The sequence below is a fragment of the Phoca vitulina genome, unplaced genomic scaffold (assembly GCF_004348235.1).
Source record: "Phoca vitulina isolate PV1807 unplaced genomic scaffold, GSC_HSeal_1.0 scaffold71, whole genome shotgun sequence".
Classification (NCBI taxonomy): Eukaryota; Metazoa; Chordata; class Mammalia; order Carnivora; family Phocidae; genus Phoca; species Phoca vitulina.
In genome coordinates, this window is record NW_022589774.1 from 11,181,232 (window position 1) to 11,206,052 (window position 24,821).

At 41.2% G+C, this 24,821-nt stretch overlaps 1 protein-coding gene across 1 annotated transcript in view; it reads left to right on the top strand.

Moving 5' to 3' along the window:
• The window catches only part of CUNH1orf21 (chromosome unknown C1orf21 homolog), a 216,720-nt gene that overhangs the window by 173,782 nt on the left and 18,117 nt on the right, over positions 1–24,821 (top strand). Inside the window, exons 4-5 of the mRNA XM_032393117.1 lie at positions 12,849–12,925; positions 20,690–20,750. Of these exons, the coding sequence (XP_032249008.1) occupies positions 12,849–12,925; positions 20,690–20,750 (138 nt within the window). The remainder of the gene's footprint in view (positions 1–12,848; positions 12,926–20,689; positions 20,751–24,821) is intronic.

The following is a 24,821-nucleotide window of genomic DNA, read 5'->3' on the forward strand; positions in this document are numbered from 1 at the left end:
TATATAAATGCTCTGTTTATGTATATTTATTTTATTTATAGATATTTAAATTTAAATGATAGTAAGTGCTCTATTTAGTATTTGGGTTTGTTTTTCTCTGACATTTGCAATTGCTCCATGAAGTTGGGGCTCTCCTTTGTCTTTTTCTTGTTTCCCTCAAAGGAAAGCAAGGCGCTCAGCGTACAGTGAGGACTCGGTAATTTTCATGACAACTGTCAAATCTGTGTCCTCATCCTTATTTCAGGAGCAACTATCTTATCAACACAAGCTGTCATTTGTGATGGACTTCCTGTCCAACAGGTAACCCACTGAAGGAGGTATGACTTCCGTCCCCAGTTCCCAGCTAAGGAAACTGAAGCACAGAGGTTATGTAATATGCTCAAGGTCACACAAATAGAAAGTGGAGAGGTCGTGTGACTCCAGAGGCTATACTCTTGTTATCCTCTATGCTCTGCCCGTCTGGTCTTAGTTAGCTTTCATAGACTCTGCTGTTTTACTGGCCTGGCTTCCCGACGGGCTCTCTGCTCCCATCTCTGAAACATTTTGCCAGAAGGTTCATAAACTTCTTCAGTGTTTCCTCCTTGTTTCAAAGGAAAACCCAGTGTCCAAGAATGAGCCCTCCACCCCTGCCCACCTCACCATGTCATCTCTCATATGCCCTCCTGGCACCTCATGCTCTCCCTGGCTCTCCCAGGCTCAATGGTTCCAAGTACTTGTCATATTCTCTCCTTTCCCTGTCAGGGTATACATTCTTCCACCTTCCAGACCCAACCCTGCCTGGTTTGCTTTCCAGGAAGCTTCCCTGACCTCCTCCTCTGAGTTAAGTGTCATCTCAAGTGCTTCCACCACATACTTATATCATTTCCAAACATCATTTCGCTTTCCGATTTTGTAGTGGGTGAGGATCATATCGCTAACTCTCTAGCACAGTCTGGCACACAGGGCCATTAAACAGGGATTTAGTGAAGAATGGGCCATTCTTGTGGTTTTCCACAAGTACTTGTCAATCCTTCTTTCTGTCCCTACATAACTTTTCATTGTGAGCCATGGACCTGCTTTGTCCTGATAGGACTGAGCTTTGCAGATGTGAGATGCCAAGTTCTTCATTAAGAAAAGGTAGAATGAAGAATGACCCCCTCCCCCAAGATGTCCGCATCCTAATTCCTAGAACTTGTCAATATGGTACCTTACATGGGACTTTGCAGATGTGATTACATTAAGGGTCTTGACATAGAGAGATTATCCTGGATTATCCAGGGGGGCCCAGTAGAATCACAAGGATCCTTCTAAGAGGAATGCAGGAGGATCAGAGTTAGAAAAAGAAGATATAAGGATGGACGCAGAGATCAAAGAAGAGAGATACTAAGCTCTGACTTTGAAAATGGAAAAAAGGAGCCTTGAGCAAAAGTAGTCAGTCTCTAGAAGCTAGAAAAGTCAAGGAAACAGATTGTCTCCTAGAGCCTCTAGAAGGAAGACTGCCCTACAGACCAGTTTTAGACTTCTGACCTCCAAATTTGTGTTCTAAAAATCCATAAGTCTGTGATAATTTGTTAAGCAGCAGTAGGAAGCCAATATAAATTTGTTACCTTGAAATATAATAGTGCTGTAATAACACCTATAAATGTGGAGTGCCTTTGGAATTGGGAAGTGGAGAGAGACCGGGAGAATTCTGAGAAGCATGGTAGAAAAAGCCTAGATTGCCTTGAGCAGTTAGTAGAAAATATGGATATTAAAGACTCTGTTAGGGGCGCCTGGGTGGCTCAGTTGGTTAAGCGTCTGCCTTTGGCTCAGATCATGATCCCAGGGTTCTGGGATCGAGCCCTACATAGGGCTCTCTGCTCAGCTGGGAGCCTGCTTCTCCCTCTCCCTCTGCCTGCAGCTCCCCCTGTTTGTGCTCTCTCTCTCTCTCTCTCAGTCAAATAAATAAAATGTTTAAAGACTCTGCTGGTAAGGGCTCAGAAAAAGGTGAAGAGCATGGTGAAGAAAACCTATATCATCTTACAGAATATAAGTCGTCACAAACACACTGTTGGTAGAAATATGGACGTGAAAGTTACCATTGGCAAGTTTCCAGTTAGAAACTGGAGGAAAGGTGACACTTGTAATATGGTGGCCAAACGCGTAGCAAATCATGTCCTACAAGGATGTGGAAAGCAGAACTTTAAGCAATGAACTTGACTATTCTGCTGAGATTTCTTAGCAGAGTGTTAGTCACCACCTAGTTTCTTCTTGCTGCTGATAGTAAAATGTGAGAGCAAAGAGATAAATTGAAGGAAGAGTTGTTCTTCAAAAAGGAGCCAGGACTTACGGATTTGGGAAATTCTTAGCCTGTCCGGATTGCAAAAGATGCTAAAACTAGGAGATTCGCTATCGGGAACACATGCTCTGGAGAGAAGGCCAAGGGTGTGGCTGAACAGTCTTTTGCTAATCCCTGGAAAAAATTAAAAGTTCAGAGTATTCGGTCCCACGGATGACTCTGAATAGAAGAGGCATGTATTCCCTCAACCGTCTCAGCAGAAGCCAGAAACAGAGATGGGATTCTCTAGGGAATCTCTGTGGAAGAGCCTCCTTGGTAATGGAGTGAAGCCCCATGACTTACACAGGAGGCCCATAGCATTCTTGAGGAGGTTGTACCAGCAGAAGGACTGCCAGTCTGAACCGAAAGGGACAGTGAGAGGGTGAAATGAAAGAAGGGTGTCGTGCTCCCAAACTTCTGCAGGCAGGAAACGAGCTGATAAAAGAGCTCAGCTGCAAACATGTTGCTGCCCTTCAAGAAAAAGGAAGAATGGCCACAAGGCTGGAGCCGCAGGTCCAGAGAGCAGAGTCTTAATCCACAGAGGATTATTACCAGGCCTTGAAAGCTCATGGAGTTTGCCCAGTTGGATTTTGAAATTGCTTGGAACAAGCAACTCTTTTTTTTTTTTTTCCTTCCTTTTCTCCCTGTTTGAATAGCAATGCTTATACTGTTGTCTTATGCCTACCCCACCATTGTATTTTGTAAGTGAGCAGGTCACTTGATTTCTAGTTCCACACATTCATGGATGGACAGCAGTTCTGCCCTAGGATGGATTAGACCCAGAACCTCATTCATATCTAATTTAGATTATTTAGGTAATGAAATTTAGGGACTTTTGAGCTGATGAGATTTGGCTACTTCTTGAGACTTGGGTTGATGCTGTAATGGGTTGAGATTTTGGGATACCTTGAAGTGAACCTGTTTTGCATGTGGGAGAGATCTGAATCTTTAGTATGAATCCAGGGGGAACACTGTCATAGGCCAAATAAAGCCTGCCCCCAGAGATGTCCACATCCTAAACCATGGAACCTGTAAATACGGCACCTTACCTGGGAAAAGGGACTTTACAGATGTGATTAAATCAAGGATCTTGACATGGAGAGATTTTCTTGAATTATTTGAGCAGGCCCAATATAATCACAAGGATCCTTTCAGGAGGCAGGTAGGAGAATCAGAGTTAGAAAAAGAAGATGTAAGGACAGAGCAGAGGTCAGAGAGGAGAGAAGATGCTACAGTACTGCTTTGAAGATGGACCATGAGCCTGCGAGTGTAGGTGCCGTATAGAAGCTGAGAACGGAAAGGAAACGGATTCTCTCCTAGAGCCTCCAGATGGAAGGCAGCCCTATAACTTGTTTTCAGACTTCTGACCTCCAGAAGTGTAAGATAATAAATGTGTGTGGTTTTAAGCCCCCACGTGTGTGTTCACTTGCTATAGGAGCAATAGGAAACTGAGATGGCAGATTTTCTAGGCACTGACAAATTTGGAATTAAAAAAAAATTGTGGGTGTGCCCAGCGAGTTCAGGAAGGCTGGAGTCTGATTTTTTGGCTGGCTTAAACAGAACAATGAGTGCGAGAAAAACAATTGTGCCTATAAGAAAAACTGGATCATTTAACTTTTTTTGTTTTCAGCTTTGACATTGGCAGTTTCCTCAACTTAGGAAAACCTGTCGAGATTTTGGTTCCACACAGGGAAAGTTTAGCAACTCTGCATAAATGGTGACTTTTTGTTTGTTAAAATATTAAAGACATGATGGGTGATGCATTTCTTCATTCTAATATTTTATTAACTTTGATCAAATATACTTTGATTTTTCTGGCTATATTTCTACCCACCGGAAAAATCTGTGACAAAGCGTGTTTATTTTGTGCTAAAGAGCTCTTAAATGCAGTCTTTTGGGGACCACAGTCCATTGATAGTTGAACTCTTAAAATCTTTGATCTTGTTATTATGGATGACAACGAATGTGATAGGCATTTCTATGTGTTTTGTTGTATTTGATGGTTGGAGAGAAGTGAGAGATGGAAAATTCAAGAAGTGTGTGAGCATGGGTGTAGGTGTGGATGTAGGTGCAGTTTTCTGGGGTATAAACCACAGATTTTGCCTCTGTTCCCTCTCCATGTATGCAGGTGGCATTTAGCCTGATTGACGAATGCTTATCCACTACAGTCAGCTAATCAAGTAGTTTCAGCTTTCTTTTGAAGTCTAAACTCAAATTTTAGCCCAATTTAAACTTTCAGTATTTCAGTTTCTTCCATATTTCTGTGACTTACACATAATTTAGTTCAAATAAGATACTTGACACAGTTGGACATCAGATTATTCAGAAAAAAAAGATTTCTATGATTAATGTTAGATAGTTCTGTGATCAAGAAAACATACTTTTTGAAAAAAAAAAATGAGCATCGTGGTGGTCATTAGGGCTATTCATAAATATTCCAGTTCTGTTCTTTCCAAGCACGTAGCAGGATTATACTTTCTCCATTCTCTCGAATTTACGTGCAGTTCTCTGATTGGCTTTGGCCAAGTAAACATGAGCACTTAACTTTTGCTCTGCTCTAGTCTTCTCTGCTCTGCTGTGATGATTATGACAGCATGGGCCGACATGGGGCCTCCATTAGCCTGAGTCCCTGAGGGATAGGATGAGCAAAGCCCCGCTGCTAGCCTGTGCTAGACCTACAGCATGTGCAAGACATAAACTTGTATTTTATTGAACCACCAATACTGGGTATTGTTTTTTACTGTAGTGTGATCTCCCCTGTTCAAAGTGATAAAGCGTCTTGGGCAAAAACTGAATATGGTTCTTCCAGATTAGTTCATTGTCTGGGTATGTATGTAATACTTCTTTGAAAAACTCAGAGATACATCATCTTGTGGAAAACATCCTCAACTTAAAATTCTTCATGTAATTTGACAACATTATATAGAGCTTGTTACTTTTAATTACTGACATACTGGCATAGTGACTTAAGGACTTTGTTTTAGATTTGTTGGTACACAACTAAATCTGTTCCAAGAAATTTCTTACAACTGTTTACTTTTTAAAGATTATTTTAAATGTTTACAATCTACCTCGAGAAACAACTGCACAAAATATATTAGGTCTTTAAAACTGGGGCGCCTGGGTGGCTCAGTTGGTTAAGCGACTACCTTCGGTTCAGGTCATGATCCTGGAGTCCCGGGATCGAGTCCCACATCGGGCTCCCTGCTCAGCGGGGAGTCTGCTTCTCCCTCTGACCCTCCCCCCTCTCATGCGCTCTCTCTCTCTCTCTCTCTCTCATTCTAGCTCTCAAATAAATAAATAAAATCTTTAAAAAAAAAATAAAACTGATTTGCCCCACTTAACATTTGCTTGATATAAAATTAGGTATATTTTAATTTATAGGAAAAGAGTTTCCATAAAGCTGATAACTTTCCATGCCAACTTCATCACTACTAAATTCTAACAAAATACTAATAGTTCTAATAATCTCCCTGGACAGGTAATTATAAATGGAAGTGTTGAGTTCATGAAACTATGAAGATATAGGTCGATCTAAGTCAACAGTTTCATCTGGTGGCTTGGGCCTTGCTACTTGTTAATATCCAGAAATTCTGGTCGAGTGAATGTGTCACCATCATTCAGAAGACAGAAGCTAAAATTCCTTTATATTTGAAGGAAGCGGTATCCTATCCCATGTTAATGCCACATGAGAAATCCTATATAAAACATCAAATGAGGTTTTTCTTTTTAAGATTTATTTTTTAATTAATTTGAGAGAGAGAGAGAGAGCACACGAGCAGTGGGGGGGGGCAGAGGGAGAAGGAGAAGCAGGCTCTATCCCAGGACCCTGGGATCACGACCCGAGCTGAAGGCAGACGCTTAACCGACTGAGCCACGCAGGCGCCCCGAGGTTGTTTTCTTAAAGGGTACATTCTATGGGTTACTCCCTCAAAGTTGGAATGATTACTCATGTATTTTATAGCTGATGTCTTCCTGTTTTAAAGATGTGTGTACCCCCCCAATCTCCTAATTGTAGTTAAATTATTTACCTTTCTAGTTTTCATGTATTTTCTGAAATGCAGTGGTTCAAATGTACACACATACACACACACACACACAGAGTCTGTGTGTAGGGGGGACACTTTGCGAATTCATATTTAGTAGTTTTGTGTCTTTTCTCTGTGTAGCTCCCTCACTGGCAGTCCCAGAGGCTAGTGCTCCAACCCCCACTACTTTTCTCTAGGCCTCCAGCTTCCTGCATCCATCTGGCTCCTGGGATTTCTTTATAAGACTGAACTTCCTCCTGTTGGGCCCAGAAAAAGAAATTGAGATTCCTCCCCACATTTCCAACCCAGAAACAGCTCAGGGAGCCTCGCAGGGCTACAGCTATCTAGATCTGCTCAGACGCAGTGGGACAACACAGGCAAAAAGAACTGACGGGTGAAAAGAAGTTCCATCCCTTGCCAACGGGGTGGGGTGCTTTCTGCCATCTTCCGGAACGCATTGGGTGGCTCCCTTCAGAATTAAGGAGGGGTGGGGCACCTGGCTGGCTCAGTCGGTGGAGCGTACTGCTCTTGATCTTGGGTTGTGAGTTAGGGCCCCACATTGGGTGTAGAGATCACATAAAAATAAAGTCTTCCAAAAAAAAAAAAAAAATTAAGGAGGGGAAGTTTGGGGGGAATTTTGTACAGAAGCTATCAGTTTCTCTCAGGGTTCTGACTTTCCCTTTGGGAGATGCCACCCAGGGACAGGGGAGCAGCCCCATAAATACAGTTGGATTGACTGTCTCCATCCAGCCTCAGAGAAACTAGGAGAAAGGTAAGTTTACTCTAGACACTGACAAGTGTGCTCTGTTCATAAAGAGAGAGAATTATTCCAAGCAAAGGAGAAAGTTGTTTGATTTGCTGTTTAAATAAACCTGTCACTACCTGGCTTTAGTTTGCAAATATTTTTAAGAAATGGATGTTTTTTCCAACTGATAGAGCCCCTAAGTATAAAACAGGTTAAAGGGGTAGCTGCTCGGGTGGGCCTCCCTGTTGACCCCGAGGCAGCTCTGCAGAACCCCAGGGGAATCCTAAGCACAAAGGTATTTATTCTCTGAAATAGAACTTCTCAAACTTTTTTGTCACCTCAGACTCTTATTTAATATGCAGATTCCTTGGGGCACCTGGGTGGCTCAGTCAGTTAAGCATCTGACTCTTGATCTCAGCTCAGGTCTGGATCTCAGGGTCATGAGTTCAAGCCCTGCGTTGGGCTCCACACTGGGTGTGGAACCTACTTATAAAATAAAATAAAATAAAATGCAGATTCCTGGGCCTTGATCCCAGAGACTCATACTCGGGAAAGCTTGTGTAGGGCCTGGGAATCTGTATTTTAACAAGCACCCTGAGGATTCTGGATACGAAAATGAATGGATCATGAGAAACACTGCTCTACAAACTGCTTGCTGGGGGCCTATTCAATGGGTTCGTCTTAGTCCCCCTTGGTTCCAGTTTATTTTAAGTATTAGTTTATAAGTGTCAAGTACCAATAAAATCAGTTTTTCTGCCAAGAAAAATGATATCTTAGTTACTGCTTCCATCATCTCCCGAATTCTCTGTTCTTATTTCTGGAGCACCCCAGACATAGCATGACTCTTGGCTCTCTGTTGGGTCTCCTCCATCAGGCTCCCAGCAACCTCGTCCTGTCAGCCCTTCTGGTTTTCTTTGTTTATTTGATTGTTTCTTTGCCTTTTTTTTTTAAAGCAGATCTCTGTAAACCTCCCCTTCCCCAACAAACAAACCCAGAAAAGAAGTTAAGTGATGTTTATAAGCAAATATAAAGCTGACTTCTTGATGCAAGTATAGTTAAACTGGTAGGCATGTAAATGCTCTCACATGGCAAGGTATTCTGAGGGATGCAAAGAACAAATCCAAATAAGTCATGGTTTTAAAAATAAATGAAGCCCACAATGAGATACCACTTGAATGGCAATAATCAAAAAGACACTATCAAGTGTTGGCAGGGATGTGGAGAAACTGGAACCATCATGCATCCCAAGTGATAATGTAAAATGGTGCAGCCACTTTGGAAAATGGTTTGTGATATCTTAAATAGTTAAATATACACTTAGCATATGATCTAGCAATTCCATTTCTAGGAACCTGCCCAAGAGAAATGACAGTATATGTTTGCACAAAGACTTATATGTGAATGTTCATAGCAGCATTATTCACAATATCCTCAAACTTAAAACAATCCAAATGTCCATCAAATAGTGAATGTGCAAACAAAATACAGTATATCCATACATTGGAATATTATTTAGCAATTAAAATAAGTGAAATACTGAAAGATGCTACGATATAGATGAATCTCAGAAACATAATGCTAAATGAAAAATGCCAGACACCAAAGGCTATATATGATAAGATTCCATTTCTATGAATCTATAAAAGGCAAATTTGTAGAGACAGAAAGCAGATTTGTGGTTGCCTGGGGCTACAGAGGAGAGCAGAGAAGAACTGCAAATGGGTTTGAGGAAACTTTTTAGGATGATAGAACTGTTCAAAAACTGGATTGTGGTGATAATTGTACAGTTATATAAATTTACTAAAATCACTTAATCATACCTTCATAATGGAATTTTATGGAATGTAAATTTTACCTCAATATGGTGGTTAAATATTTTTGTAAATAAGGCATATAGCAAATTAAATAATCGATAGTTCTTTTCTCTGCAAAGGCAATAGAGACACTAGTCAAAGTATGGCCTGCAGACCTGGGGTCCCCAAAACAGTCTCAGGATGTCCTCAAGCTCATTTTCCTAACAATACTAAGAAGCAGTTTGCCCTTTTTGCTGTGTTGACATTTGCATTGATGGTGCAAAAGCAATGGTGGTTGAAACTGCTGGTGCTTTAGCACAAAATCAAGGCAGTGGCCCCCAATCTTATAGTCATTGTATTCACCTGCACCATGCACTTACAGTGGAAGGATACATTCCATTTTCACTTAAGAATCTCCTTGATGAAGCAGTAAATTTTATTTAATTTTATTAAGTCTTGTGCCTTGGGTGCAGAGCTTTTTAATAGTCTATGTGATAAAATGGGAAAGAGGCATACATAAGGCATTTCTTCTGCACACCCAGATAAGATGGTTATTTGAAGGAAAAGTACTTGTTCAGTCGATGGAGTTGCAGGCTGAACTCGTGGTTGTTTTTATGGAATACCATCTCTACTTTAGAGAAAAAAATGCCTGACAGATAAATTATGAATATTCAGGCTTGGGTATTTTGCAAACATTGTCTCAAGAATGAATGAAGAGAGGGGCGCCTGGGTGGCTCATTCGTTAAGCATCTGCCTTCGGGTCGGGTCATGATCCCAGGGTCCTGGGATCGAGCCCCACATCGGGCTCCCTGCTCAGCAGGAAGCCTGCTTCTCCCTCTCCCACTCCCCCTGCTTGTGTTCCTGCTCTGGCTATCTCTCTCTCTGTCAAATAAATAAAATCTTAAAAAAAAAAAAAAAGAATGAAGAGAACCTGTCACTTCAAAGAAAACAATTGGCAGTATGTGTTGCCAGTCATAAAATTCAAACGTTAAACCAAAATTAGAATTTTGGAAAATTTTATACCACCATGAGCTTGACAGCTTCTGTCAAGATTTTCCTAATGAGATTGATGGTGAATTTTAACAAATGTGATTTTTTTTTTCATATTGTACAAGGAAATGTGTCAAAATTTGTATAATATGGGCAAAGGGGTCTTGATACTAGAGCGTTTGAGAACTGCTGGCCTAGTGGCTAATAGCAAGGACTCTGGGGCCATTCGGCTTCGGTCGAAATCCCACCACTATCACTTATCACCTGTATGGTCTCAAGAAAATACTTCACCTCTCGATGCCTCAGCTTTCTCATCTATACAAGAGGAATAAAAATGGTACCTATCTCAGAGAGGTATTGTGGACGTAAGAATGAGTTGATAGGGCGCCTCGGTGGCTCAGTCGTTAAGCGTCTGCCTTCGGCTCAGGTCATGATCCCAGGGTCCTGGGATGGAGCCCCACATCGGGCTCCCTGCTCGGCGGGAAGCCTGCTTCTCCCTCTCCCACTCCCGCTGCTTGTGTTCCTGCTCTCGCTATCTCTCTCTCTGTCAAATAAATAAATAAAATCTTTAAAAAAAAAAAAAAAAAGAATGAGTTAATATATGTAAATATTTGTGAATATTAAAATGAGTTACTATATGGAAATCACTTAGAATAATGCCCGACCTATATAGTAAGTGATCATTGATATTAAGATCTTGGTGAGTGGTAATTTGTAAAAACAAATACATCATACATACATAATCAAAAGAAATCTCTCTGTAATTATATATACTTTCTTTTTTCTTTTTTATAACTGGGAAATCTGAAGGTGACATTCCCCCCAGTGCCTCTGCCGAAGCTTTGGTCCTCCCGCTTCCTGGCAGTGCGCACCTGTGCGCATGCGCAAAGGGATGGTTGTTCAGGACCTGAGTATCCCCGCCCCCTCCTCCCCCCCACCCCCATCCATTGAGCCCTGTTATTTGGGGTTTCCTTCTCTCCCTAGCAACCACACAATGTATTTTTAAGGAAGATGCGGAGAAGCAATGTCATTGTGAAGGGTACCGTTTAATACATTGACTATAAGCAGAATACGATTGTGTATCGTTTACAGTCATAGAATTAGAGGCGTTGTTCCTGCCTCAGCAATGTTTACAATTACAGTGTCTCAAAAAATAAATAACAAAATTACAGTGTATCATTTAGGCTCAGCGTTTGGGAAATTATGTGAATAGGGAAAAAGTGTAGGGCTCTGTCCTGTGTCCATTTTCGGTGCTTAATCCAAGCAGACAGGAAGTTTAAGGGGGAAAAAATGACTAACTCGGAACCTACCTCTGCAGTTCTTCAGAGAGACTACATTAAAGCTATTTTTATCTCTCACTGTTAAAAAGAAGTTCATCATTTGTTGACCTTGTTCATCCGTGCTACCAGTATACGATGTGTAACTCCCATGAGGTGCCAGGCAGGCCCCACCGAGGCTCGGAGTCCCCACTGGTAAAGCCTAGCCCTCCTGGAGCTGCTTTGTGAAAGCTAAGGTGGTTCATCTGTTGTTCCCTGGCTGTGTCAGCAGAAGGAACAGTATATATTTTATGCCTTTTAAAAGCGTATGAAAATACTCTTCAGTTTAGTGTGGGGCAAAGAAGGTAAGATAGACCGCAAAAGAATCATAACGATTGTTTCTTTTCCTGGAAGATCACAAACAAAAATTACCCTGTATTTTGGAGTCCTGATGTTATACAGATAAGCTCACGTTTAATGGTAGATAGCAAACAACCACAGCGTGCAAATCGTTGGAGTTTCACTGATTTAAATGGCTTCTGCTGTCCTGAGAGAAATAGGACCTCTCAAAAGAGTTCATTTGGGGACCATCTGCTTTATGCACCATCCCACATCACTCTGCATGTGGTAAGAGCAGTGGGTTGGCCCACAGGAGTCTTTATTCCTTGCCCTCCCCTGGGTCTTTAATTATCGCTACACGTCAGGTTCCTTGAGTGGATATAGTCACCTGTTATAAATAGGTTTAGAATAGTCTGTCCTTTCATTTCGGGGATGTGTTGTCAGAGCAAATTATAAAGCATCCTAAATATTTTTTAAAGATAGTGTTGTATAAATACAGAGCAGTACTATTATTGAGATAGTATACCTACTGATATACTTGCATTTTTTAAAAAAGATTTTATTTATTTATTTATTTGAGAGAGAGAGCACAAGCAGCAGGGGTGGGGGGGGCAGAGGGCAGAGGGAGAAACAGACTCCCCACTGAGCAAGAAGCTTGACATGGGGCTCGATCCCAGGACCCTGAGGTCATGACTTGAGCCAAAGGCAGACGCTTGACCGATTTAGCTACCCAAGTGTCCCAATATACTTGCATTTTAAGATTTGAGAATGTTTCTTTCCCGTGAGGCTGGTAAACTGGGGATAAGAAATCAGATCAGACTAAAAGCCAAAGAAGTGCTTCTTGAATATAAGTTAGTATTGAATGTTATTAATTCAATTGAATTCAATCTCAGTATTTGTTATGGGTGGAATAAATTAGTTATTGTTAATCATGTTCTTGTCTCTGTCACTGCGAGGGCCTCATGCAAACTTCATGTCTCAATAACCGCAGTTGTCTTTTATAAACAAAATGCACTGCATTTAACAGTTAACCTGAGCACATAAACAACGTCTGTAATTACACTACTGCTGTTCTTTGGCATTAGAATCTTCTGTTCCTTGATTCTCTTACTAATTTTTCCTAAAAACACCTAAACATCAAATATTAGTTGCACATAATTTCTTATAAATACTTATAGCTGTTATAAAGCTAACTTCTTTTTTCATGACAGTGTTCCCTGTTAAAATGCTTGGGCAGTTTTACCTTACAGTATAACCTCTTTGCAGGATTTTTTGCCCTTGTGAAGTGGTCAGCTGTGGAGGGTCTCAAACAAATCTAACATTTCCATGATGACAGTTCATGCCACTGCTTAATTGCTGATTCTCACCTTGTCTATTACATGTGTGTTTTATGTTTTTCAGGAAAAAAGTGCCAGTTCAAACGTAAGACTTAAAACTAATAAAGAGATTCCAGGATTAGTCCATCAACCCAGAGCAAAGTAAGTTCTAGTTCCTATTTTCCTTATGTTGTTTTTAAAGCTAATAATGTTTTCAGAGTGAGCTCAGTTTTGCCTGCCAGCTAACCAAGATGTATTGTAAAGCTTCAGTGAATTGAGACAATGTGGTTTGGTCTAATGGAACAGCATAGAGAGTCCCAAAACAGACCCATAATAAATGACAGAACTGACATTTCAGATCAGTTAGAAGAAAATAAAGGGGAATATCTTTATGACTATGGGGTAGGGAAGAATTTTGAATTAAGTCACAAAAGATGCAGATCTTAAGAAAAATGATTCATTAATATGACTGCATTAAAATTAAGAAATTCCATTTATCAAAATTTACCGTAGGGGAGTAAAAGGAAATGGTGGAATTTATCTACAGTGCATATAATGGACAATAGTTGGGTTTCCAGGTTATGTAAAGTAATTCTATAAATCAGTAAGTACAAAACAGAGAGCTCATAGAAAAAGAGGCTAAAGATGTGAACAACCATTTCACCACAGAGGAAACTTGAAGAGCTAATAATGTCTAGGGAAAATACCATTTCGCACCACAAGATGGGCAAAATTTAGAAAGTCTGGTGGTACAAATGGTTGACCAGGATGTTGAACAACAGGCACTCTTCACCCCAGTGGAAATATAAGCCAGTATAATTACTTTGGAAAACAATTTGTATTTTCTAATAAAATTGTACCTGGACGTACCTTGCCCACGAGCAACTCCCCTCTCAGGTGTATTAGCCTAGAAAACCCTCACGCATGCGTGCCCCAGACATGGTTGATGGGTCCATAGCAGCACTGTTTACATGAGCTCGTAAAGCTCTTGAAGGCAAAACCCGAATGTCCTTCAGAAATATAGTGGATGACCAAATAATGTGGCATATTCTTAAGCTAGGAATTCTACACATCAGTGAAAGTGAATGACCTATGACTGCATATGTCAAGATGGAGGACGGTCATGAAGGTAAGGCTGTGCAGTAAGGAAATACTAGCATCTGCCTGCATATAGTCATTTATATAAAGTTCAAAAAAGCAGGCAGAACTAATCAATAGGTTATATATGTATGTCATAAAACAATAAAGACGAGCGAGGACATGAAAAGGCATTAAACTTAGAAGAGTGGTTCTTTCTCACTGGATGGAAGACAGTGGGACCAGGGATTCTGTTTGTTAACCTGAGTGGTGATTACATGGGTGTTCCTTTCATTGTTATTATTTAATATTGCACAAATAACACGGTATATTTTGTTATGCATTGCACGATTAAAAAGTTAGAGAGAAGAATGAGTATTTTTCTAGATTGTTCTAGAACTGAATCTACCTTGGCAGTGAAACGCCCTTTGTGTGACTTTGAAGCTATCTCCCCTTTCCTTCAAAGAGGCTCTGTTTTCCCGAGGCTACAAATCTCTTTTGTGGGGTTCCACCTAAATAAGAACAAATTCCCTGAGGGTGCTGATCGTACTAGTGCAGCTGATCCAGTCACACCCACCCCCCAAATAAACCTATTACATCTATTTAATAGTAGTTCCATCCCAGTCATAAGCAGAAGTTGTGTTACGTCTGGTTCTTCCCAGGAAATGGAGACAAAAATAACCGAGGTCCAACCAATCACTTTACCCTGGCTCGGTGTCTTTGGTGGTGCTGTAGGTGGTTAGGACTCTACAGGGTGGTGAGCTCAGAGATTTAATTGTTTACTTTCAAAGAAAACTGGACATTTTAAAATCCACTTACCATTTACATTGACAGTGGGATGGTAAAACCGAATTTTGCACCCTTAGGGACACGTGATGCCGTAATCACAACCTCCCGCATCCACTTCACTGGTAGCCACTTTTATCTACACTAATTTTATCTGCCTTTGAGGGACAGCAGGTATCTGATGATAGAATGAAGTCATCTTTTCATTCAAGCCATTCAATATATGCTATTTTTTAAATTTTTTTTAAGATTTTATTTATTTGTTTGACAGAGAGAGAGAGAGCACAAGCGGGGGGAGTAGTAAGCAGAGGGAGAAGGATAAGCAGGCTCCCTGCTGAGCAGAGAGCCTGATGCGGGGCTCGATCCCAGAACCCTGGGATCATGACCTGAGCCAAAGGCAGACGCTCAACCAACTGAGCCACCCAGGCGCCCCCAGTATATGCTATTTTTAAATGTTTCCCTTATCTCTGAGTTCTAAGGAGGGGTTGCATTAAAGAGAATTTCTTTTTTCCTTTGGTGTAAATACTTACGGAACTTAGACATAGACACATTGAAGCAGATGCTTTGCAGACCGGCCTGTGCTGGGGCTTTCAGAGAGGTTGATTAAACTGGCTCATGTGTTTACATTTAAATTAGGAAGAAAATCCTCTGGTGTGTGTGTGTGTGTGTGTGTGTGTGTGTGTGTGTGTTTTAAACTATGAGTCAGAACCTTGGGTTACAGGAATTCAACTATGAAATCTTCCTGGAAGTCCATGAGGAGTGGTACTTTTCCTCCTTACTGACACAGAGGATCAGGGAAACTATTATTTATTCTGCAGTGTATAAAACAAGATAATGAGTTTCTTTTCTCCAGAAGTGGAAGGGCAATCCCATATGTGATAACAGGAGATTTAGTAATAATAAAGGTAGATAGGTAATAAAAGGCAGATAGTCTTCACACCTTCATTTGATATAACATGCAGAGCACATTCTTACTTTATGATCTCAGGCCAGTGTCATTGGCCTTAGTCTAGTTTTCTCAGATTAAAATAGAGGAGAAAAATCCTCTCTCCTAGGGCTGGGGATTAAATGAAATAATGTATGCCCAGTGTCTATCACAGTGTCTGATGCTTGTTAAGAATGCCTTAACAGTTAGGGGCATCTGGGTGACTCAGTCGGTTAAGCGTCTGCCTTCAGCTCAGGTCGTGATCCCAGGGTCCTGGGATCGAGCCCCGCATCGGGCTCCCTGTTCAGTGGGTAGCTTGCTTCTCCCTCTCCCACTCCCCCTGCTTGTGCTCTCTCTCTCCCTCTCTCTCTGTCAAATAAATAAAACCTTAAAAAAAAAAAAAAAAAAAAAAAAAGAATGTCTTAACAGTTAGAAACAGCCCAAATGCCCTTTAACAGGAAATTGGGTAAAGAACCTCACTGCCTTCACACAGTGGAATATTAGCAATTAAAACAAATGCACTGTAGCAACACACAACACTGGATGGACCTGAGCAATATAATACTAGAAGAAAAGAGTAGGTCCTGAAAGATTACATAGAGCATGATGCACTCTTCGTAAAGTTAAAAACAACTAAATAAATCATCTGCTTTATAAAGCACATATGCAGTAAAGCTCTATAAAAGGGGGGAGGGCATGTTGGTTCCCTTGAGTTGGGGGAAACACACGCCTGGGTGGGAAGTAAGGTAGCTCTAGGTTGTTGTCAAGGTCCTGGCTTTTGTTTTTTGTTTTGGTTTCGTGGATGCTTATTATACTATATTTGACTAAATAAAAGTGAGCTGTGCATGAACTGCTAGCAAGGGTGTGCCATGATGTGAGGATTAGGATTAAGCCACTTCCCCAAGGTCCAGTTGAGCAATGGTGATGATAATTATGAAAGAAAGAACTGTGTTCAGGCCAAGATTTGCCAGGAACTCCCTGAGTGATGGCATTTTATTTTTGCAGGTGAAGTATTAGGGAGTCAGGGCCTTGCCTTCTGATACTTTTGTGGCTTAGGTTTTTTATTATAAGGGGAAACTTTTTTTTTAAGTCACTGAAAATGAAAGCCATATACCTTTCAGCTCTCAAGCTCATTTTGCCCACCTTTTTCATTCCTTTGATTACTCGTCATTAAGATTCCATACTGTTGTCATCCCTCGTGTCATGAAGCCGAGGAATCATAGTCAGAAGAGCTCTGGATGACTCAGGGCTGACTCACAAGGGCTCAGCCAGCGCCAGCTGGGGGCAAAGGAAGTGCTGGGGGTGGGGGGTGCGGGGAGCATTGTGTTTTCCGCTCAGCTGAGTGCAGGGAGAGAAATTGGAATTACTGAGATTGTTAAGTGTTATCAGTTGAATCAAGTGCCAGCATACAGGCTTTTATAAAATATTTTTAGATCTAATTAATCTTAGCATCAAATATTCGTACTTTATAAACTGAATCATAAACAATTTAATTATCCGTTTCTATTATCTTGAGGAAAACTAGAAAGGCCAGTGTGCTTTTTTCCTCCCTCCCCACGGATGGTCACCAAAGTGTGCATCAGAAAGGGTTTAAGGAGGGGGCTGTTACCTACGGACTGTTTCTCACGGTGCAGTTCGGACTCTTGAAGGTAAAAACGAATATTAATGCCATCGTGTTGATGGAGTTCCCACACGAGGAGAGAACATCCGTGTTTATCTAGGCAGGAGTCGGTGCAGATGGGGCAACTTTGTGATTTATTCACTCCCCCAGAGTAACAGTGCTGCCTCTGCCCCTGTGGAAGGGCCTTCGGGGCTTGTCTGTGAAATGAATCCACAGAGGACAGAGACGAGCCGAGTGAGCGTCGTGCTTGTGGGTCACACCACCCTGAAGATGGCCTCACGCGGGCCCTTGTTCTGTCGGGGACAGTGGAGCTTATCAGAAGGAGCTCGTTTGGTGCGTCAGGATTTGATAATAAATAAGTCACCCTTCCATTAGTCTTTTCCGGCTAACACCGTCCACATACTGTGTGTGGCAAGATAGTGAGTCGGTCTGGCGGAAGACGCGTCTTGGTAGGTTTTGAAATGAGACAGAGGCGGGTAGGGATGTCCTGATGCTCTTACCCAAGGAGAAAGCAGGCAGCATTTCTCTATCAGCGGGGTATGATGGTAGAGATGCACCGACTGAAAGCCAGTGGCCTAGGTTTGGTTAGAATTGTTTCTCAGAGGGCACACATGAAAATGAAAATGGTAGAGTTTGCCTCCCAGCCATCGTACCCGCTGCCCCAGAGTGAGGCTACTGTTTGGTTCAGGATTCAGGTGGGGTTGCAGATACCCTGTCTTGACTAATTATTTCTGGGTTAAGGGGCTTTTGTTCAGTTTGCTTTAATCAAGGAATTCCTTTTTTTTTTTTTTTTTAATGGTTAGAAAGTATGTAGTTAAAACTACCCAAAACTGGAACCACTAAGATTTTTGTGCTGGCTTACTATGTATGCATCTTAAAGTCCTCACCATTACCTTTGGCATCAAGCTCCTGATATGGACCCCGGAGCTCTGCATTCTTTTTTAAAATTTATTTATTTATTTATGTAATCTCTCTACCCAATGTGGGGCTCTAACTCACGACCCCGAGACCAAGAGTCGGATGCTCCTCTGACTGAGCCAGCCAAGCGCCCCTGAGCTCTGCATTCTTGATCCCAGAGATGGCAGACACATTTGCAGAATCACTTTTACTTAAGACTAATCATTTTGTTAGTCTAGTATGCATATGTATGAGTACTAACCAAGCATGCCTGTTTTCATGTTGTGATAGTTCAATTAAGCAGTTAATGGAAGTTAGTAATAATCCTAGAATATCAGTGCTGGAAGGGACCTCAGAGACCAGCCTAATGGTTTTAGAAATGAGAAATCTGAGGCCTGCACCTCACCCATGCCAACATACTGAACTGCCTCTGTGAGGAGTCATGCATCACATGAATTAAAATAGGTACGCTTAGTCAATTGAGTAAATATTTATTGCCCTTCTGTTATTTGCAAGGCAATATATGTTAAAAACTCTACCCTAAAAGTTTCCACCATGTACCTCAAATCCTAAACATGCCATTTTTATGAGGTCTCTTGGAATTTCCTGAGGAAACTAATATATACATGGTTATCTGTATTAAGATATGTGTGTGCGTGCATGCATGCATGTGTGCGTGGTTATCTATATTAAGGTATATCTATATCTATATGTCTTCACGCCTTTTCTATCTGGGACCCAGAGCTGTCCAGCAACCTCATTTGCTGAGAGCGTGGCCAGGAACAGGGAGGATGCCCAGAATGTGTCTGAGCAGTCACAATGACTGCCAGAATATGCCTGTTACCCACTCACAAGAACCACCCCCTCCCCAAGCTCTCCCTCAGAGCCTGTTTACACTAACTTTAGACACAACTCTAACAGACTTGGATGTGCTAAGCATGGAGTAGAGAAGCAGCAGCTGGGAAGGAAACTGAAAGAGAACCAACACCTTCTTTGACAAGAGGAAATGAGGGGAAAAGTTCAAAGCAGGCAGAGAACAAAAGCCCGTAGTTTCAGGCCACCTTGCTTAAGGAGAGACAGCTCTCCCCATCTCAGAGGCTCTAGGGGGTGTCCCAGTATTACAGAGGGGGATTGTGATTTAAGATCATGGGAGTGGCCTCCAGTCATTAAGTGAAAGTTAAATAATGTTTGTGATAGATCCTGTATTAAAGTTTAGAAGATTTGCATCCAAAGCGGCTCAAATAAAAATTGTTTTGGCACTTGAAGAAGTAAAACCATGGCGAATCTGGAAAAACTCAGGTATGCAAAAGTGGCTTTTCCGCCCAGCCAGAGAAAGAGAGGAGACTGTTTTAATATATTCTCATCATCCCAGATTCTGGCCTGCCTTTCTAACCTGCAACAAGAGAGGGCCTTTTTCTGAAACAGGACATTTACCTCACTTGAATTATCACATAAAGGACAGGAAAAATTACATGATGCATGTGAAAGTTGATTGCTGATATCAGATAGTTTATCATTTTCCTTTTATATCAGAGCTGATGTCATGGTGCTCCCAATGTTAAATCTTGGTTTTACACACAGGGAAAAACATTCGAGCCCCATTATCTGTCCTTGGAGGCCTGAAGGGTTTGGGGTCTCTTGGGCCATTCTCTGTGGCCCCTAAAGGGTGAGGCAGAATGCTAAGGGTAAGTCAGGTGGGCTGCCCCCCACACCTAGACTTGCAGAGCCTCCCCTCCTTCCATGCGCAACCACTGCAACAACCGAGCTCTAGAAAGGGGCACTATGTGATGTGTCTCTTAGCCCAGCGTCCTGAACCTCCTTGGACCATCTGAACCTGTTTGTTGCGTGGAAATTACTATCATTAAGACCATGTTGCCACCAAGACTCTTTCCTCCCCATGCCCTTCCCATCTGTGATTCTTCTCCACTCTCCTTTACCTTCTTATGTTTTGTCCCCAGCACCCATGTCGGTCTCACTAAGTGTGCAGTCAAATAGCATTAGACAAGCAAACACACAGGGCAAGTGCTACTCACATATGCCCCCTGCCTCTATCCCACATTCCAGTGGGATCTCACTTCCAAAGAGGTGCATTGGCTTTCATCACTGCACAAAGGGTTCAGGGGCAATGTCAAGTTCTTTGCCTGTTAGCTGCCAGCCCATAGCTACACGGTCGGCTGAATACCATGCTGATGATGACAGTCTTTGTAAAATACACATTTCCACAAAATAACTTGGATATATTTTCTTTTCACAGTTACACACAGGTTTGAAATATGCCATGGAATGCTTGTCTGTGCTTTTTTTTTTTTTTTAATCACAAATGTGTATCTGAAGAAAAAAATTGACACATACCTCCCAGTAACATCACTATAAATAATCTGTGTACATTGAAAGGAAATTGTATACCTTAAATCATAGGAACTGATAGACTATAATGAAACACATTTATAGGAATTACTGGAATGGCATTTATCCTTAATATGACTTAGACTGTTCACTGGAATAGTCGGTAATATATAAATGTCTGCTTCAAAGTTTGGGGACTCAGTGGTTTTCATTTGAGGGAGCTGGTTGAAGAAAACATTGAAATAATGCACTTAACTATTCCTTGTTTTTTTAGCATGCACATCTCTGAAAGCCAACAAGAATTCTTCAGAATGCTGGATGAAAAAATTGAAAAGGTAAGAAGTAAAATAAATGAACCACTTGTTTCAAGGGAAATATGCTCACTGCCTCATGAGTGAAGGTAATAATATTCTGATTTCTGTGTTACAAAGCTGTTCTTGTAAGGGGATGGGTAGAGAGTTAAAACAAAAGTCTCCCCTCACACCAAAAAAAAAAAAAAAAATGTGACTATGACAATGTTTAATGTATGCTAGAGCAGCACCCAAGATCCTAGGCTTGTTGATCATTAATTAACATGTGTAGGGCCAAATAGAGACTAGTAAGAGCCTTTGCCTAGAGACAGAACATTGCTATCCCTGCACATTGTCTGCACCTGATACCCTGCTCTCACTTGAGACGGCAAGCAAGAAGGTCGTTAGTGCCTGTCAAAACCTATGGAGTGTCCACTATATGCCTGACGCTGCTGTGAGTTCTGTACAAACATCGCATGCGTGTTGCAGTCAATACCCACCGCAGGGAAATGGCTCAGAGACAGGTATCATCTGCATTTTACAGACAAGGAAACTAAGGCTCAGAATACTTGAATAACTTACCAAGGTTTGCAAGGCCACTAGTGGTCAAGTTGGAATTCCAGCCCACATCTGCCTGACCCCAAAGCAGAATCTCCCAAATTGCTTCTCTAAGAGCGTGGGGATTTTACATTGACAGGAAGATCTGTGTGGAAATTGAACCCATACTTAGGATCTCAGAGTGCCATATGCTGATCAACTGAATGAAGTATGGAATATGGTAAGAATTAAAGGCTTACTTACATACTTGTAGAATTTAAATTCATCACTGCAGGGGGTGAATTTTAAATACTACAGTTATAAATCTGAGTATTACCATTTGAAAACCCTGTTCTGAAGAAGAGTAAAATTCTAAATTCAGAACATAGCACAACTATGATTAAGGCATCATGGGCCAGTTTTGCCTTTGAAGTTTTTTCCATTTTAATTTTTATTTATTTTTTACTTTTTGTGGCACTTTTATCTGAGCATTCCTTCATGAATTCCTAAGTTATGACATATATCACTCAATGGAAAATAATGAAGGGCTTAAATTCATCAGTATTTTAGCAGCAGACCTCATTCTGAAGTGGACCTCCTTAAAGAATAGTTGTGCAATCTTCTAATGCACCATTAAAGGACCACATATGTTGCCAATGTGAAAGGTAGAGATGGATGATGAATTAGAATGGAACTTTAACCTACAGTATTACTTGGCTATGCATAAATACTCCTTTGCATATAATTTATTTTATTTTATTTTATTTTTAGAGAGGGAGAGTGAAGGGGCAGAGGGAGAGAGAGAGAGAGAGAAAGAATCTCAAGCAGGCTCCACACCCAGGGCTGAGCCCAACTCAGGGCTCGATCTCACCACCGTGAGATCATGACCTGAGCCAAAACCAAGAGTCAGATGCTCAACCAGCTGAGCTACTCGGGTGCCCCCCTTTTTTTTTTTTTAAGTGACATCCTGGCTTACATATGACTTTTTAGATTGAAAACTTCATCTGGGAGTAATTACCAAGTTTCACATACTCGTTCAAAAGCTGTTCAACTTGTCAATAACATTTGTTTTAGTAAAGAAAGGCAAAAAAATAAATATTTTTTTTCCCACTGTAATGGTGAAGACCTTTTCTTTCTCAGTTTGTTTGGGCTCCATGGCAATAAAAAGATCTTCTTAGTAGTCGGGGTTAGTCTGTAAAAGTTGAAACCTGAATAGTAAGTATCTTTTAACCAAAAGTTACAAACCCTGACAAGGCATTTAAGATGATCTAATCCCTTCCTGGTGTGTTTCCGTAATTGAAATTCTACCTCCTTTACTCAAAACTGGAATTCATTGTTCGCATCTGAAATCCGACTTCTCTTTTTCCTTTTGCATCCAGGGTATAGACTATGATGTGTCTAACACAACAAAAGCAAAGTTTATAACTTGATCATTTGTTGGATGGAACCTTCCCTGGACAAAGGAGCATTTGTAGATTCAACATAAACAGTATTCCCACTATGGAATACATTTATGTTCGAAGAGCTGTTATGTAATCTGTGACATGCACCCAGTTATAGATTTCTAGGGTAATTTTCTATCCGGTCTGAACCAGGCTTTCCTGTTTCTTCCCTCTTATCTAAAGTTCATCTTTCTGAATATTTTGTACATGCTGTTCTGTGTATTATTTCACCATTGAGCCTCTAAGATTAAAATGTTCCTTCTTAATATATGCATTTGACTTAATATAATCTTCACTATATTTTATATAACCAAGATTGGAAGTGGATTCTTATAAATTATTTTCCTGACTTTCCACCATTGCTAAATATTTCTTTAGTCCAAGCTAGCCTGAGGACAACCATAAATGCGACTCAGATCTATTCTTTAGGTTTTATAGGGTTGATTTTAAAAAGCAAAAAACAGGGGCACCTGGCTGGCACACTCAGTTAAGCGTCCAGCTCTTGGTTTCAGTTCAGGTCATGATCTTGGGGTTGTAAGATCGAGCCCCACATCGGGCTCCACCCTGAGCACAGAGTCAGCTTCAGACTCTCTCTCCCTCTGCCCCTCCCTGCTCTGTGCATTCTCTCTCTCTCTCTCTCTCAAATAAATAAATAAATCTTTAAAAAACAAAAACACCTCAGGAGCTTCATGCTGAAAATTGGAGTCATTCTAAGAGGGCTTGAGTTTTGAGATTTAATCTCTCAGAAATGTCCAGGGATTCCTTTTTCTTCCTTCAATTGATAAGAAGCAAAATTGACTGAATGTGCAGAGATTTAAATCTGCCCTTCCTTGATTCTTCCTTTATATTTATTGAATGTCTGTAGGACATGGTTTCAATTTACCCTTCAACTCTCGACACCAAAAGAAATCTCTGTTGGGTGCCTGGGTGGCTCAGTCGTTAAGCGTCTGCCTTCGGCTCAGGTCATGATCTCAGGGTCCTGGGATCGAGTCCCACATCGGGCTCCCTGCTCTGCAAGAAGCCTGCTTCTCCCTCTCCCATTCCCCCTGCTTGTGTTCCTGCTCTCGCTATCTCTCTCTCTGTCAAATAAATAAATAAAATCTTTAAAAAAAAAAGAAATCTCTGTTGCTCTCAAGAGACATGTAAAAGTACCATTAGTATAAAGAAAGTATAGTATAAAGACTGTTAGATGGTCTCATATTTACAGTGGAACTTAAGTTGGATGGCTCTAGTTCGCACCTTCAGCTGGACCAGCATTTTCTAAGAAGTTAATGATGGCAAAGGAAAGTAAGTAGCAAAAATGCCTTTAAAAAACTTACTTACCACTTACTGAGTACCAGATAGTTATGCAGGATAGAAAATAGATAGGAAATTTGGGATACAAAATATGTAGGTAACAGTCCCTGGCCTTGAGGAGCTCAATTTTCAAAGTAAGTTTCTTTCACAATGTTTCTTTCACAATGTTTTACTGATTGGAACCCTTCATCCATCACCCCCTTCTCCCCACACCCCCCTGCCCTCCCGTCGTCACCGGGAGCCAGGTCCTCCTGTACCGAACACAAGTGTTTGTTGGGTCAGGTGTTGAAACTTGAGGTCCCATTAACCAGGCAGCCAGGACAGCTTCCTGGACACTTGGTACCATTTCCACTGCGCTGGCATCTAGAAGGCCAGGACACTGAGTTGCATCTGGGAGAGCTTTGGTCAGGAGAGCAATGAGAGTTCCAAAGAACTTTATAACCTCTATTTGATTTACTTCTGCATTTCCTTTGTGGAGAGTAAAATTCCTATGACACAATAGGAGCACTTCGTTTACTTTTACCTCATTTTGTTTTACTCGGATATTCAATTGGAGTATGACCTGAGCTGAAGAAGGCAGAAACTTAACAGACTGAGCCATCCAGACGTCCCAAGACAGCTCTTAATATTAAATAAAGAATGTCTCAGTACAGTGCCATTTGCATCTGATTAGTTTTTCTCAAGCAAGACTTTGTAAGCTTTGTTAAGCCGTGAGCATCTTTTTGGAATCTTATAAAAGTTATAGAGACTCTCCCTATAAAAATGCACATATCATATACACAGATTTCTTAAGTAAAATGTCAGGGTTTGATAATTCCCTGGAGCCTGTCCCTGGGCCCCA